Source organism: Pseudorasbora parva, chromosome 19, assembly GCF_024679245.1.
Source record: "Pseudorasbora parva isolate DD20220531a chromosome 19, ASM2467924v1, whole genome shotgun sequence".
NCBI lineage: Eukaryota > Metazoa > Chordata > Actinopteri > Cypriniformes > Gobionidae > Pseudorasbora > Pseudorasbora parva.
In genome coordinates, this window is record NC_090190.1 from 2684924 (window position 1) to 2702854 (window position 17931).

Below are 17931 nucleotides of genomic sequence, written 5' to 3' on the forward strand. Positions count from 1 at the left end.
TGTTAAAATTTAATTTATTTCCGTGATCAAAGCTGAATTTTTAGCATCATAACTCCAGTCTTTAGTGTCACATGATCCTTCAGAAATCGTTCTAATATGATGATTTGCTGCGCAAAAAAAACATTTCTGATTATTATCAATGCTGAAAAAAGTTGTGCTACTTATTATATGATGCACTTTTCAGATTTTTTAAAAATGCATAACAAAATAGAAAGTTTTGTAACATTATAAACGTCTTTACTGTCTCTTGATTAATTTAGTGAAGTTTTATTAACTAATTTCGGGAGGAGCACGTTCATATAATTAAACAATGGAGCATGTCAGATAACGTAACCTAATTAAGCTATGTAGAGCATGTCCAGATAATTAAACCTAATCAAACACGAGTGGAGCATACTTAACTAATCAATTTATCAATAACAGGAGGAGCGTATATATATATATACAGTATATACAGCTGTCTTACCTTCCTTCAGTTGACAGTTTCTTAGCATCCCTCCACCACCCCATCTCCTCACTGTGATTTAATAAAACTCCATTAGACTTCTACATAATCCAATCTAATAGAGTCTAGTTTTAGACCATCCCTATCCCGGAGCCCTCCCCTGGACAGCACGCCAAATACGCATAATCTTTACTCTATTCAATTTGATGTAAGTGTGAACTCGTGAAATGCATCCTTGCTGAATAAAAGTTGCATCTTTGTAATATCTGTAAACTCTTTTTGGATATGATTGTTCATTCATGAGTGGGTAGATGTCTTTCCCAATCAAATTCCTTTGAAATTAAATAGCTGCTGATTCAAAAGTGCTGATTATGCAACTTCCTCATAACTGCAAACTTTGTAATCTCCAACATTTGAATGCACCCTTTGAAAACCCTGATAATATCGTATGGAGTAATAATTTGTATTATTGATTGAGGCAAGCTTGTTTATGAGTTGAAACCAGATTTACAGACCATTAAGTGACTTCATTAGCACTAATATCTCAGAGTTGAGCAGTGAAAACCACCAGGATTGTTAGAGGGCTTAATATAACCTGTCTCTTCTCTTTCTTTCTTCCTCATTCAGTTGTTCTTCATGCACCTCCTGCCAAACTTTGCCGAGTGCTGGTGGGATCAAGTTATTCTTGACATCCTGTTGTGCAATGGAGGAGGGATTTGGCTTGGCATGACTGTGTGTCGCTTTTTAGAGATGCGTACCTACCACTGGGCCAGTATCAAGTAAGCTCTTTTTACCATTATTATGTGTCTGAAACCAACACTTGTTATAGGATTTATGCTGAATGCCACATGAACAAATAGAAAAACAAGTCTATTCACATCCGCTTGATTTGAGTTCCTTCCTTTATATCACTGTTTCTGAACTCTCTGCAATGCCTTGTTCAATATTCCTAATTTAAATAATTAATGTAGAATAAAGGGGTGGGCCTGGTTGAGTTAGTTAGTAGTAGTGTATTGAAACTGGCGGTTATGGTACTGGTAATGGTTATACAACTAAAACGAGCAGTATATTATGGACCGTCATTGTTTATGCAATTCCACTTTGATATTACACTCACTTAAAGGGATAGTTCACCCAAAAATGAAAATTGTCATCATTTACTCACACTCAAGTTGTTCCAAACCTGTATGAGTTTCTTTCTTCTGCTGAACACAAAAAAAATATATTTGGAAGAATCTTTGTAACAGCAGAGAGAACATATCCTGGATGCCAGCCGAACTTAGCCCCGCCCACAACATTTTTAGGTCGGGCAGTTCGGTCTGGCCTCGATCCATAGAGGAGTAATTATCTCTGAACAGAAACTGACCAATGAAATCATCAGGGCGGGCTTTAGACGATGATCGACAGATGATCAACAGTAACGTAATCATCACGTCATCAAAGGGGCTTGGATTAGGAATGCACGATATCACTTTTGAAAAACGAGTACGAGTACTTAATAAAAAAAAACATGATTTAAATTTACAGGTAACAGCTTTAGTCATATAATAAAAAAAGCAACAAGGGACTAGTTTGGAATTAAGAACATTTATTTAAAATGAAAAGCATGTTGTATGCAACATATTACAGAATAAATAATTATTTTTAAAAAATTAAATTGTGACAGTGCAACTCAATAATTTTTTTCAGTTTGTTGTAAACTCTGCTGCTTTGGACAACACAAGGGGCAATAATAAACATCTTTGCTATTTAGTCCACAATATTTGAATAACAACATCCACCAACATGAATCCCACATTTTCTACCTCCGAAAGTGGCTGGTCATTCAATGCAATGTACTCGATGATTGCCTGTGTTATTTTCACGGCACGTGGATTGTCTCTGGACATTTTCTCTCGTCTTGCAAGAGTTTGCTGCAGTGTGGGTTGTGTTGGTTTAGAAGCATGGGTAAACTCTTTGTACTCGTTGTCGTGTTGGGATTTTAGGTGCTTGATTAAATTACTTGTGTTAAATGCACTACCTTTTGATCTTCCTCTGGACAATTTCGCTGAGCACAATTTGCAGTCCGCCTTAGTTTTGTCATCTTCATTCACTTTGAAATAGTTCCACACGGCTGACATTTCTCGTCTCGTCTTGCCTTCTCCCCACTCTGAGCTGCAGCGAGGCCTGGGGGCGCCTGTGATTAACCCCTTACACGCCGCTCAAACATAGACATTTCTCAAACCGTGGTATTGTCCCCGGCATCGGGGGACTTTTAACGAGTACTTTCGAAAAATGTGGTATCGAGGCCGATACCAGATATCGGTATCGGTGCATCCCTAGCTTGGATTATATTTGTTTGAATCCTAAACGGAGAGCTTGTTTGTATATGCATTCACCTTCACAATTTCTCTCAGAAATGATGATCATGTTGGGTAAGTACTCTGTTTATCATTCAATTCTTTTGTTTTTTTTACAACATCGGCAAAGATTGTTTATTCCAGCGCACGTGCAGACAGGGTTGCCAAGTTTTTACAACAAAACCCGCCAACTACTAGCCCTAAACAATAGCTTCTCGGGGGGTTCTCCAGGGAAAAAATGGCACTTAGGGGGTAAAATGTGTGTTATTTTGGCAAGGTTGCTACTAAAATTCACACTCATGGGTCTATATATCACATAATAGTCGCTTCAACCCGCGGACATAGAAAACAACCCGCGGAAAAAAAACGCGGACTTGGCAACACAGTGCAGTTGAGCTCTGTTGACATTTGACAATGCGTCGCTTCGTTACTCTTATTGGTTGTTGGTCTGTCCAATTAAGGTCTTTCCTGGTTGGGTTGAAACACGCCCCATAATCACAGCCCAATGGAGCATCAGACTCATATTCTGACTAGAGCTGAGTATGACCACGTCAGGCTAGAGAGAACAACCATTGACTATAGTCATAGGGGGAAAAAATACTGTGATAGTCAATGTTTGCACTATCTGTTTTGTTACAAACATTCCTCCAAATATCATTTTTTGTGTTCAGCAGAACAAAGAAACTCATACAGGTTTGAAACAACTCGAGGGAGAGTAAATGATGACAGAATTTTCATTTTTCTGTGAACTATCCCTTTAACCGTTAATGCCTATCACCTATATAAAAGGAAAGCATGTGAGAATAATTATTAACTTGCAGTAGCAGTAGTTACACACACCCACATTCATACCCTCCATGATTGCACTGTGTTCAGATATAGAGATTAGCTCTCTGTGTTAACTCCAAACCTGTTTTGCCCTACATTCTTGTTGTATCAGCCGATCCAGGGTTTGCAGGTCACTGGGGTCGTGCATTAGGGTGTCCGTGTGTTTACAGGATTATTCTAAAGCAGTGTTTGTATGTGTTCAGGGATATCCACACCACCACAGGAAAGCTGAAACGGGCCGTCATGCAGTTCACTCCAGCCAGCTGGACGTATGTGCGCTGGTTTGACCCCAAATCCTCATTTCAGAGGGTGGCTGGAATCTACCTTTTCATGATAATATGGCAGGTGTGTGATGCTTCAGCAATATACTTTTCGTGATAATGATCTAAAACTTTATTAATGACCCCAAAAACAAGAGTTGATAAAGCATCAGTTACACATCTTACACAGCCAATCAGAAGAGCGTGTGGGCGGAGTCTCTCTGCAAACGCACTGCACTCACAACCAAATCAATCCAAAATCACAACCAATCAGAAGAGTGTGTGGGCGGAGTCTCTCTGCAAACGCACTGCACTCATAACCAAATCAATCCAAAATCACAACCAATCAGAAGAGCGTGTGGGCGGAGTCTCTCTGCAAACGCACTGCACTTTACAACCAACTCAATCCAAAATCACAACCAATCAGAAGAGCGTGTGGGCGGAGTCTCTGCAAACGCACTGCACTCACAACCAAATCAATCCAAAATCACAACCAATCAGAAGAGCGTGTGGGCGGAGTCTCTCTGCAAACGCGCTGCACTCACAACCAAATCAATCCAAAGTCACAGCCAATCAGAAGAGTGTGTGGGGGGAGTCTCTCTGCAAACGCACTGCACTCACAACCAAATCAATCCAAAGTCACAGCCAATCAGAAGAGTGTGTGGGCGGAGTCTCTCTGCAAACGCACTGCACTCACAACCAAATCAATCCAAAGTCACAGCCAATCAGAAGAGTGTGTGGGCGGAGTCTATATGCAAAAGCACTGCACTCACAACCAAATCAATCCAAAGTCACAGCCAATCAGAAGAGTGTGTGGGTGGAGTCTATATGCAAACGCACTGCACCCACAACCAAATCAATCCAAAGTCACAGCCAATCAGAAGAGTGTGTGGGCGGAGTCTATATGCAAAAGCACTGCACTCACAACCAAATCAATCCAAAGTCACAGCCAATCAGAAGAGTGTGTGGGCGGAGTCTATATGCAAACGCACTGCACCCACAACCAAATGGATAAATACATAATCAAAAAGGCTACATAAACACTTTTTTAAACACGTTTTGCTCACTTTAATCCTCTGTCTTTTCCTTCCCAACAGCTCACAGAGTTGAACACGTTTTTCCTGAAGCACATCTTCGTGTTCCAGGCCTCTCATCCTCTCAGCTGGTGCCGGATCCTCTTCATTGGGATCATCACGGCCCCCACAGTGCGGTAATGTTCAATTACCTTTATCTGTTCCTGCATAATCCCTTAAAACAAACCGTTCTCTGTACATACGCAGAATAAAGGGGCGGGGCCTGGTTGAGTTAGTTAGTAGTGTGTTGAAACTGGCGGCACTGGTAAGGGGCGGGGCATTTCACAAACACACAGGAAGCTTCGTTTGACCAATCACAACACACCGCTCCAGCCGACCAATCAGAGCACAGTGTGCTTTTCAGAAGGAGGGGCTTCATAGAGACAGGAACTAAACAGAGTTACTGACAGACTGGGAGGAAAAGAGCCGCAACAATGGAGAATATGAGGAAATAATCAACATTCAAGCTGAAAAACCTGCTCTAGTAGAGCCCAAAAACCCTTCCTAAGACAAGTTATGATTAAACTAAAACAGTTTGTACTAAAATTAAAGCTTTTCCTAGAAAGGCAGGGCTTGTTTTTGTTTTATTGGCTGCGGCTATTTGCACGGCTAAGTGAAGATAGCATATTTTCCAAGTGATTAGATGCTATTCACACAAAGTTTAAATACTGATATATTCTATTTACACATTGTAAAAGTAGCGGTTATAGGTATTATAACAGTATATAAGATGATATTTATACTTTATTTTGACAGATACATACAATTTGCACCCCAGTATTATTGTACATAAACAGGATGAAATAAATGCGTTTATTGTTATTAATAAACATTTCATTAGGCTCTTTATTGCCACTTTTGGAACATTTTCATTAAAAGTAAATGGCTTTCCGGTGTGATATGTGATGGGAAAATGTTGGATTATGATGTTTGGCAGGTGTTTATACATTCATCCATTGATCTGTTTAATGTGGTGCAAATAACTCTAATAAATATGACTTATCGTTTGGATTTAGGCAATACTACGCATATCTAACAGACACACAGTGCAAAAGAGTTGGAACACAGTGTTGGGTGTTTGGGTAAGTGCATTTATCTAATGTCATACCTGTCGAAAACAAGAATTTTTTGTCTATATATAGTTTATGCAGTAGTTTTTCCAGTTTGGATGTTTTGGCTCTCACAATCAGCAGACGATGCCTTAAGGGATAGGTCATCAAAAATAAATATTTTTTGTTATTTACACTCCCTCATGTTGTTTCAAACCATATATGTGGAAAATACACTGTAAAAAATTCTGGGTAAAAAACAACCCAATGTTGGGTCAAATATGGACTAACCCAGCAATTGGGTTGTCTTAAGCAAATATTTAATCTAACCGCAGGGTTAAAACAACCCAATCGCTGGGTTAGTCCATATTTGACCCAACATTGGGTTAAAACAACCCAACATTTTTTAGAGTGCAGAAGATATTCTGAGGGTTTTACAAGGGCAGTGAAAGTCTAATGTTGATTTGGACCCCATTGACTTTCATTGTATGGACGAGGAGCGAGCATGTGGGACATAATTATTCTGTCTGTTTAATTGGGAACCACATTTTTTAATTTAAACTGTTCTCACACTGGGATAGATACAGAGACATTTAATACATCGCATAGGTCTAGGTTTAATAAACTATAAACTTCCATCTTACCACAGCTGGTTTTGTCAGAATCAGCTGATTTGTGTCCTGACAATCTTTCTTTTTCAAGTCGATTCTAAACAATGCAGGCATTTTCTCCAGGTCTGCCAGATTATTAGTCATAAACCCTATTCGGACGGGATTAGATTAACATGGGGACATGGGGGTAAAGTCATTTTACCTCAGGACGTCTGTAATATTAATGGCCAATTCGCACGGGATAAGACATCTCAGTAAAACTCAGTAATATCTGTCTGCACCTCCTTGACGTCATGTGTGTATGACGTTACCGTTATCACGTGAGCAAACACACAACCTGAGCGCCAGTCTGAACTCCGTCTCCAATATGTGTGTTTTAATAAACAGTTAGGTCCAGTCTAACGATTCTGATTGGATTGTGTTGGAAATAGACACTTTCCTGGAGCTAAAATAAGTGTTGTGCCTCTAATAAGTGCTTTTGATCCTCTTTTTACCTTAAATAATATGCGGAAAATACTGGACGTTTGTCACAGATTCGTCCCACCACCTACAACGCAACCGAATGCTTCAAGCGCCTCCAAGTTATTGCGCAAAATGCGCTTTTTAAAAAAAAAAAACTTTTAAACAGGAAATGACGGAATTTTACCATACATTTTTACAGCAGGTCTATTCGAACAGGATGAGTATTACCCGAGGTCATTTTTCCAGACCTTTTTACAGAAGGTAAAAGTCTCGGTAATCTTTACTGACATTGTCCGTAATGATTACTGAGATGGCACATTCGGACGGGACTAAAATCACAGAGAACCTCTGGTTATAATTACGTTACCCCTACGTCCCCATGTTAAACTAATCCAGTCCGAATATGGCTTTAGTGAGAGTTAACAAATCGCACTGTTGTATTTCTAAATCTTACAAGTCTAAAATGTTTAGCGCAGTAGTCGGCAACTGGCGGCCCGCCAGCGCTAATATCTGGCCCGGGCCTGCATCTGCCGAATCTGGCAGATTGTTTTGATAGCGGCTGGTTCTGAAATATATCTGTCAGTGTAACAGAGGCGAGCTAATATCTGTGCAGGTAAACTCCCGTCATTTCAAGAGACGGTCACTTCGTCTGGTTGCCAGTGGATACTTTTTAGCGTTTAGCCTCATCGTTAGAGCGTCAGACTCCCGTGCAGAAAAGACCCGAGTTCGAGCCCCGCTCAGAGCGGGCAGTCCGAATCTATATCAACATTCAATCAATTTTGTCTTTAGTGATTTTGCCTTCAAAAAAAATACAGCAACGTTTTAGCAGCAATGTTTTATTTTGGGATAAATTCAGAACTTTCAATTAAAAAAGTTTTGAAAGACATTCAAGAGTCTGTGGAATAGATCGCTAGACACGCCTCTAAAAGAGCTGTCATGAAATGTCTGGTATGATCACAAAATGAACAGTGAAATATTGAAACGTTTGATTACATCGCAGTGCGTCAGCACCAACATGTGAACAATAACAACTCAAATTCAGCTTCTTTTTTATCAAAAATATTGACAAGAACCAGCAAAAAAGTGCCATGCTTCGACTCGTGGTGCCGTCTGATATTATATTCTTTGGGATAACTTCGTTGCAGATTAGACACACCAGCTTTGCATTCACAAAACCAGGTAGGATGCAAGCACAGATGTCTTCGCATTCTTCTTTGTATGCCCTGTTTTCGCTGTTAGCTTTCGTCTTTAGACTCTTTGATAGTGCTATCTTAAATGTTAACATCACTCTGCACTCGATGTAATAATCGTTTAGCCTACGTCCAACACAAACGATTGAAAAAAATGCAGTTTATACGTGAGGATGCCAAGGAATATTCTGAGCGTAGAAGTATGAAACGTGACGTCAGATAATTATTACAATAGGTTCCATGTGTAACAAGCAAACATTTATAATTCACAATATGGAAAGTGGAAATAATAAAACATAGTTCGTTAAGAGCACTCAAACATGCCAATAATGGGCTCATTCAAACTCTCTTTTATTTATTTATTTTATAAAATTATCCCTTGACTATATATATATATATTCTTGCCCGCCATCTAGTGGAAAACATTTTTTTGGCCTTAAACACGCACAAAGTGTTTTATTTTTATTGAGTATTTTGTGTACATGCACTAAAAAATGCTGGGTTAAAAAACAACACAAGTTGGGTTGAAAATGGACAAACCCAGCGATTGTTAAATGTTTGCCCCTCGTCCTGAGGAATTTTATTTAACCAAACTATTGTTTAAAAATGACTATATGGCTGGCTTAAAATGAACCCAAAATAGGTTGGAAAGTAAAAATCATACACACATTCACTAGAGGCAACAATAATAATCAAAAGGTGAACATATATTAAGAAGCAATATTATTGTTTAATTATTATTCATTAAATAATTTATTAAAAATATTAATACATGTTAATTTCCAACATCATTTGGGTTTATTTTAAGCAATACAGTATTTTCTAAAGAGTAGTATGTTAAATAAAACTACCCAGCAGGTTGGACAAACATTTAACCCAACCTCTGGGTCAGAACAACCCAACATTTAAAACTTTTGGGTTTATTTGGTTCTGTTCTTCCGTACAGGGCCATTGCTTTCCTGGAGGCTCTGGCTTGTGTCAAATTTGGACAAGACTTGTTCTCAAACACACAGGTTCTTTATGTTGTCCTTTGGCTTTTGTGTTTGGTGAGTGTTTTTTCATTTTATTAATATTTTTATATATTAATTTATATATATTTGTCTATTTATTTACGCATTTTTTAATTTTTATTTATTTATTCATTTATTTATATTTATACATTATCTGTTTATAGATTTATATTGATTTATTATACATGTTTATTTATTTATACATTTATATGTATTTATAGATGTTATATATTAATGAATTTATTTATTCATTCATGTAGTTAGACATTGTATATTTATTTATATATATTTTTATTCATTCATTCATTATGTATGTATATGTATATTTATTCAATTAATTAATTAATTAATTAATTCATTCATTTATTTATACGTTTATATTTATTCCCTTATTTATACATTTTATTATATATATATATATATATATATATATATATATATATATATATATATATATATATATATATGTATATATATATATATATATATATATATATATATTTTAGATTAATATTATTTTATCATCTTTTAAAATGCACATCTGTAGTACAGCTGTGTTCCCTAACAGACACTGAAGCTTAAATAAATCTTGGCTATGTTTCTGATGCTGTGACCGTGTTTATACGTCTGTAATTTACACACTAAATGTTCACACACTAGACTGTGTGTTTCTGTGAAGAATACAGCGTCTGAGATCACACTGAATCTGAATTAAATGATTTAAGTTTTCAACCTTTCCCCTTCCCCACATCATAATATAATATAATATAATATAATACAATATAATACAATATAATATAATTAATATAATTAATATAATTAATACAATACAATACAATACAATATAATATAATATAATTAATATAATTAATACAATACAATACAATACAATACAATACAATACAATATAATATAATATAATATAATATAATATAATATAATATAATATAATATAATATAATATAATATAATAATCATGTTTTAAGATCAGTATTACCTGGAAAATATTTCCATATCTGTATCCTTTTTTTTCCATCCACCGTTAGTGTACTGTAAAATGTAAAATTCTGTCAATTTAATTATATCAATTATATTATTTATTAATACATACATATTATAATAATTTGTTTTTAATTAGTTTTAAACATTTCAATGTTTAAATTGTTTTCCTCTAAATTTGACGTTCCAGGATGAAAACCCGTTTTAGAATATTCAGAAGTACGGAACTTTTGTATAACATTTTAGAATTCTTCGTTATTTAGTCCTTCACTAATTAAATAAGCAAATTAATTGATCATTTGAAGACGTTCTGAAATTTATGTTCGACTTTTTGCTTTATGCAGATAATATATAAAGAAATATATTTATATATATATTGTGTGTGTGTGCGTGTCTGTGTGTGCGTGTCTGTGTGTCTGTCTCTGTGTGTGTGTGTGTGTGTGTGTGTGTGTGTGGTCCTTTCTCTCATACACACTTCCTCTTTCCATCTTCCAGGCTTTCATCACTTTTCTCTGTCTCAATGGGATGGTTTGGTATGAGCAGAACTATGGGAAGAGACTGAAGGTAAATACTTAAGGATGTGCTGAGATGCTGTAGACGCTTTTCCCTCCACAGAAGCACGTCGATAAACTAGTGAATGAACTTGCGCTCCCTGGGCGGTTCAGCCCAAAAAAAGGAGGCGTGTTCCGGCGCAAACAATCCCTGGAGCTATTTTGCTGTTCCATTAAACAATTGCGCCCCTGACCAGAAAAAACCCAGTCTAAAGTCAGCGGCGCGCTGCACGTTGTTCATTATGCTATTTTAAGGGCGCATGCTTGACCATAATGTATAGCGTGCACAACGCGCATACACTTTGCTCATGTAATCTACACAGATGCAACAGTTATTTTTGCAAATCATAAATTGTTACACTAAAAAAATATTAACACATGAGATGACGGAAATCATTGTGGTGTGCCACGAAGATGTGAAAAAATAGGCAAAAATCTAGCTTACAAATTATTCAGGCTAATTGTAGTAATTAAGAATCAGACCTGTTTGCCCAATAGTGGCAAGACATATCTGTATATAAGGACATCTGACACATTGGTTTGTCCGTCAAGAACCAGGAAAAAAAACGTTTTACCGACGCCTGTTTAACCAACGCTATTTTGGGTGGGTTTCTCCCATCCCCATACAACACAACCTCTCTGTCTTTCACTGCTCTTCAAGAACATCAGTCTCCTCGGCTATGAACCGCTCCTGGCATGCGCCTGGTAAATACGCCATAATAATAGCGACCCATAATGGAACTTGCGCAGCTGCTTCTAAAGGGAATGTTGGATGCCGCTCTGATTGGTTTATTCACGTTACGCCCAAACCACACCTATGAATAATGAAGCTACTTCAGACCAACCCATTTTAGATTTGCGCCGGGCACAAGAGCCATTTATCCCGCCGGGAAAATAGCAACAGCGCCGAGACCGGCCCACAAAGTTACTTGCGCTTCGCGCTTTGACACTTGCGTTTCAGATCGTTAAAATAGGGCCCGATGTTTTTTTTGTTTGTTTTGTTTTTTGCTGCATAATAATTCTCTTCACCTTCACAGAATATCACAGATTGTGACGACAGCACCTTCATCGAGCCGGATGAGCACATTCCTGAAACCGCCAAAGGTAATTTACAATCTGATTAGTGTTAGAGGGTTTCCAAAAGAGATGAAATGCCTAAAGTTGATCGTTTTGATGAGGTTTAGAAGTAAAGTCATGCTCAGGTATTTCCTTCCATTATTGGCCTTTTCTACCCTATAGATGAAGAAGTTTCTTTTGAATTTTCCTTATATCAAATTTGCTTTGATCCTTTGTGTTCTATTTGTTCCGGTCAGATCACGAAAAACAAAATGCACAAAAACTGTCCCTGCTCTTGATGTACAACCACTGATGATATTCGGTTTTGATGAGAGTAGGCTACGAGGGCAGATTAGAAACGAGAACTTCTCACAAGTTAAACAGACTAGACCAGGGATTATATGCAAAGTGTGCAAATCAATTTGCCTTTATTCACGTGAAAAATCTTGGCACAACACTATTGTGTTTAGATGCAATAATTAAATGAGATCTATATCAATAAATTACCCATATAATTGATTTCCGGACATCTTAATCGAAATTTTTCTGCAATTGTTATTGTGCATATTTTACATCTAATATAACATTGTATCAGCAATGCTCCCCCATTAATACACCATATAGTGCGTATCGTATGCACACGAAAAACTGCCTACCATATGCACGCTAGACATGTGCCGATTTTCGATAATGCGATTTATCACGATAATGAATATGCACGATATGGTTATCGTGGGCACTTTAAAATATCGTAAATAATAATTTATTAACAATTTATAATTTTTTTATAATGCACTCAAGAATACTTTGCCCATCAACCGTATAAATGCTCAACACCGCTGTATTCTGCGTCAAAGGGACACGCACTCAGATATAAACAAGCCCAACTTGCGTTTGCACATGACTGAACCGGTGAAGGAGACGCGCTGCTGAAGTGCCGCTCAGTGACAGCAGAGGGCGCTGATGAACTGCAGAATGCAGCGGTTACCCCGGAAACCAGCAAACAAACAAAAACCACGTGCAGTTTTTAAAACAGCCATTCGTTTTTTGTAATCTCAATGTTGTTCATCAAAGAAAGACTTAATAGGCTATTTATTTTCAAACTTAAACAGTTTTATGTTTTAATCTGGACTACAACATGCTCTAACAATTAGAACTGTTCTAATTATTTGTTATTGTTCAGTAAAACTTTGAGACATACGACTTCATTAGTTAACATGTTAATTCATTATTACTAAATTGAAAATGAAAAATACTTATAAAGAATTAATCATTCTATGTTAATTTCTTAGTTACTGTTTAATAACATTAAAATCAAAATCAAAATAACTTTTTTAATGGACATAAGATAAAACTAACAATGATCAGTATTTCTTAACTAACATTACCAAAAACATTATACTTTCTGTACCAAATGTAGCTATTGCTCAATCTTAGTTAATGCATTAAATAATGAGCCCTTATTTGTTAGCCTACCTGTTGTTCTTTATAGCCTAATTCTTTTGCACTTTCATCTGTTTGAAAATTGTACTTTTACATCTCTGAAAAAAATCAAGAGACCACTTAACATTGATTTCTCATTGATTTCTTAATGTTAAGTGGTCTCTTAATTATATTTTTGGTGCAATATTGTATTAAACATTCAGTTATTTTTGTTATTGCAAAAATAGTTCTTAAAGCTGTTATGCTATGGCAACACTTTTTTTTGCAACTTATTTCAATATCGTGATAATATCGTATATCGTGATAAAACTTCAGCAATTAATCGCAACATGAAAAATTGATATCGGCACATGCCTAATGCACGCCAAAGCTTATTTTGACATGAGCGCCCCTCACATGTCAAAATGAGCTTTGGCGTGCATATTAGGCAGTTTTTCGCGTGCATATGATACGCAATTTATGTCCCACCCACTTTTTAAAACAAAGTTACACCACTGGAACATGAACAGGGCCCTTACATGACAACGAGCCATTGTTTAAATTCACCTGTTTTAGACGGCTAGCTGTGTCTCACGCTGAAGTCCCGTGGGAACGCAGCGGTAGCTGGAAAAATAGTACAGTGGGGAAGAGCGTCGTGTGTATGAAGAGGCTCAGCTCATCGGCTCGACGGTTCTCAGTATTGAACGTGTCCGAGAGAAACGGTTTTCGATTCTGTCCTGCTGAGCCAAGGACCGCTGCTCATTCAGTTACTCGCTCATGCTCAGTGAGTTCATCAGATCTCTCAGTAAAACATGACTCAGTTCAGTGAACGGCTGGAGTCACAACATATAATTAAAGATATTAGTTTATTTATAGTCGGAGGGTCTGTCACTCATGTCAGAAAGTGAGTAGCTAAAGTAACGTGTGTGGGATCAGCGCTGATTTGAGACGCGAACCGTTTAGAATGATTCAGTCTGATTTGGTGAACTGGTTCGCCCGGGTCACTAAAAAGAACCGGTTCAAAAGAACGATTCGTTCGTGATCGGACATCACTAGAGTGATTATCCAATCGGGCTCTCAAGTGAAGAAGAAATTGTTCGCGTTTGTGCCTTACACAGACACAACACAGCCGGGCCGGTGGAAGAAAATGCCATTCTGTGGGTAAAGACGGGTGCAGCCACTGTGGCGGTAATGTACACTTTATTTATCCTTCCATTTGGGCACACCCGGCTTGAGGAAAGATGTGCAATAATAAAATAATCGTGCTTTACTCACACAACGCTCTTACCAACTGGACTATTTTTCCGGGTACTGCTGAGTTCCCACGGGACTTTAGCGCGAGACACAGCTAGCCGGCTAAAACAGGTGAATTTAAACAGCGGCTAAGTGGCTAAACTCATCTCGTTGTCGTGTGAGGGACCTGTTCATGTTGGACAGACATTTTAACTGCATTTTGTGTCTGCTAAGAGGCACAAAGACACCCGTTACGTTTATGCCCCCAAAGCTGCCGTTTTAGATGAGCAGGGGCTCTGGGCATTAACTGTAATAACTCCGCGTTGTAAGCACCAATCCGGTTCGGGTTTTTTTCTATAGACTGTACTCACAAAGATATAACGATCAAGATAAACTTTAAAATTCCCCAGAGTTGTCCTTTAAAAACATTTATTGAAATTAAAATAATTTATTAAAATTAAAAACATGTATTGAAATTAAACAGCTTGTTTTGTGACATCATCTAGATGAATGCATTACATTTATGCATTCTGGAAGAATAAACACACAAATTTGTTTTATTATATAATTTTTTAGTCATTTATGAATTATTATTATTTATCTATTTATTGAATGTATTATTTATACATTTTGAATGTGGTTATTTTTATCTTATCAATTTATTTTATTGGATTTATTTTATATCTTATCATTTATGTTTTTATTTATAAATTATTTAAATATATTTAATTAATTTATTATTATTTATCTATTTATTATTTATTTTATATATGCATTTATACATTTTTGTATTTATTTTGTATTTATTAAGTTATCATTTACTTATTTATTGAATTTATTATTATTTATCTCTATTATTTATTTTATGTATTATTTATTTATTTTTATTTAATTTATTTTTTATCTTATTTATTAATATATTTTTATAATGCATTTATTTTTTTATTTAAAATGTATCTGTATTTATTTATTAATTTTAAAATATTTATATAATACAATATTTATTTAATTTATTATTATCTATTAACTATTTTTATTTTGTTGTTTATCTAGTTATTATTTATTTATTTAATTATTATTTAGCCATTTATTTTGAATGTATTTTGTTATTTAATTTATTATCTTTTTATTTTTTATTTATTTTAGACATTTTTATTTTTAATGCATTTTATTGATTTATTTTTATTAACATTTATCATTAGCAGAGACGAACTCCAGTAGAAATTCCAGTTCATCTCGGAGAAGAAAAAGAGGTTCTGGAAAAAACAAAGCAATGAATGGCACGAGCGGCAAGAAGTGACGACAGCGAGAGACGACGATCTCTTTCAGTGGACCCCAACGCACAACGGGAGAAAAAGAGCGACTAATAATGGATGGCTATACGGAGAGATATTCACAGCACTCACAGGAAATGAAGATTAGTGGTTTAAATGACACGATGCACACTTTCTAATGGCACTGATGTGGTTCATATGCAGAAATGTCTGAAGTGTGTGAGCCAGTTACTGTGCGCAATGGCAGCGTTATTCAACTTTTGTTCTCATTACCAACACTGTCAGAAAAAAAGGTACATAGCTGTCACTGGGGCGGGACCCTAAGGTACAAAACCAAAAAGGTACTAATATGTTCCTTTAAGGTACACTCTAAAAAATGCTGGGTTGTTTTAACCCAATGTTGGGTCAAATGTGGACTAACCCAGCAATTGGGTTGTTTTAACCATGCGGTTGGGTTAAATATTTGCTTAAGACAACCCAATTGATGGGTTAAAACAACCCAATTGCTGGGTTAGTCCACAATTGACCCAACATTGGGTTAAAACAACCCAATTGCTGGGTTAGTCCACAATTGACCCAACATTGGGTTGTTTTTTACCCAGAATTTTTTAGAGTGTACTAAAACGCACTCTTAAAGTACTGATATGTACCTTTTAAGGTATTAATATGTACCATTTAGGTGTAGATATTGATACAAAAACGTACCTTTTCACTTTTGTACCTTAGGGTACCGCCCCAGTGACAGCACTGTACCTTTTTTTCTGAGAGTGAACACTCTTAAAAATGTTGGGTTGTTTTTACCCATTGTTGGGTCAAAAATGGACTAACCCAGCGATTGGGTTGTTTTAATCCTGCGGTTGGGTTAAATATTTGCTTAAGACAACCCAATCGCTGGGTTAAAACAACCCAGCTGGGTTAAAACAACCCAGCTGGGTTAGTCCATATTTGATCCAACATTGGGTTGTTTTTTACCCAGAATTTTTTAGATGCAGACCAAGCCCTGTCTTGAATTTTGCACGTGTCTTTGGACACATATGTATGCATTGATCTGGTTTTATACAACATGTCATCCTGAGCATAAAAACACAAGCACTTGTTTTAAAGCAGCGTGATCTTAGCACAGCGTTTGCAGTCTTTGCTCTTAAAACCGCGTGGAGTGGCATTTGCATTAATGCTGTTGATTTATTTAAAATGTAATATGATTCAGCTATTTTGGCAAGTCATTTTTTTCTATGCATTTATAGTTTTCTTTGTATGTCATCTTTTGTGATAAAATTAATTATCATCATTCCTATGTGAGTATGTGCATATGCATAAATGATTTTAGACCCATAATATGTTCTCTGTGAGGGCTTTAAATGACTATGCATTTGTGCATTGCAATTTTTGATGTAGCTTTAATATTTGCATAACCAATATTTAATGAAACTAAATGCGGTTCTTAGTCACGAGTGATTTTCTGTTCATGTGTTACTAATAATAAATGGTAACGTATGCTTATATTAAGGTACTATCACATGTTTTTTTGCCTTATTTAATTGTTTTGCATTAAATTTTTTCATGGACCAAATTGTTGAGCAATACCCAAACTGTTAGTTATGCAGAATCCAATAATGATTTCCCTAAAAAACACAGCAAACCCTAAAATAACTTACCATCCTGTGATATGTCAAACTTGAATCTGCCGCAGCAGTATTCTCTTATATCTGATTATTTCAAACCTTTAATGTGATTTATATGGAGCAATGAGGTGTGATACGAGTTTTTAATCACTGTCTATGAATGGTTGGACAGGATGAAATGTTATTTTCACTTTCTTAATTCATTTATACTGTATTGTTGAGTACAATTTTCAAATAAAATACTGAATTGAAGTCTATTTTCTTCTTAGTAATTGTTGAATTATTATTTGGGGGGTAAATGTTATATCTGGTTATTTAAAAAATTTTTTGCACTGATTCTGGCTTGCTTAATATTTTTAGTAAAATACACAAAGTATTCAAATCTGATTGGTTGTCAAGAATCTTGTTCCAATATGGATGTTGAGGAGCACTTGGAATTGGGTTAACTAAATATTTATGACTTCTTGTTTGCATATATATTGTTTTATATATATTTAAATGTACATA

At 36.1% G+C, this 17931-nt stretch overlaps 1 protein-coding gene and 1 long non-coding RNA gene across 5 annotated transcripts in view; both read left to right on the forward strand.

Moving 5' to 3' along the window:
• The window catches only part of ptdss1b (phosphatidylserine synthase 1b), a 28213-nt gene extending 12040 nt beyond the window's left edge, over positions 1 to 16173 (forward strand). The window contains exons 6-13 of one of the 4 annotated variants that reach the window (XM_067426270.1): positions 1073 to 1224; positions 3816 to 3957; positions 4970 to 5082; positions 5962 to 6027; positions 9204 to 9303; positions 10762 to 10830; positions 11855 to 11921; positions 15734 to 16171. In XM_067426270.1, the coding sequence (XP_067282371.1) occupies positions 1073 to 1224; positions 3816 to 3957; positions 4970 to 5082; positions 5962 to 6027; positions 9204 to 9303; positions 10762 to 10830; positions 11855 to 11921; positions 15734 to 15828 (804 nt within the window). In that variant the 3' untranslated portion in view covers positions 15829 to 16171. Of the gene's footprint in view, positions 1 to 1072; positions 1225 to 3815; positions 3958 to 4969; positions 5083 to 5961; positions 6028 to 9203; positions 9304 to 10761; positions 10831 to 11854; positions 11922 to 15730 lie in introns of all 4 variants that reach the window. The other 3 variants (XM_067426269.1, XM_067426271.1, XM_067426272.1) reach the window with 3 other exon arrangements.
• Positions 16174 to 16292: 119 nt separating this feature from the next.
• On the forward strand, positions 16293 to 17681 carry LOC137047825 (uncharacterized). Its single transcript, XR_010899263.1, has 2 exons — positions 16293 to 16613; positions 16741 to 17681. It is a non-coding gene; the product is annotated as an uncharacterized lncRNA (long non-coding RNA).
• Positions 17682 to 17931: the final 250 nt, after the last annotated feature.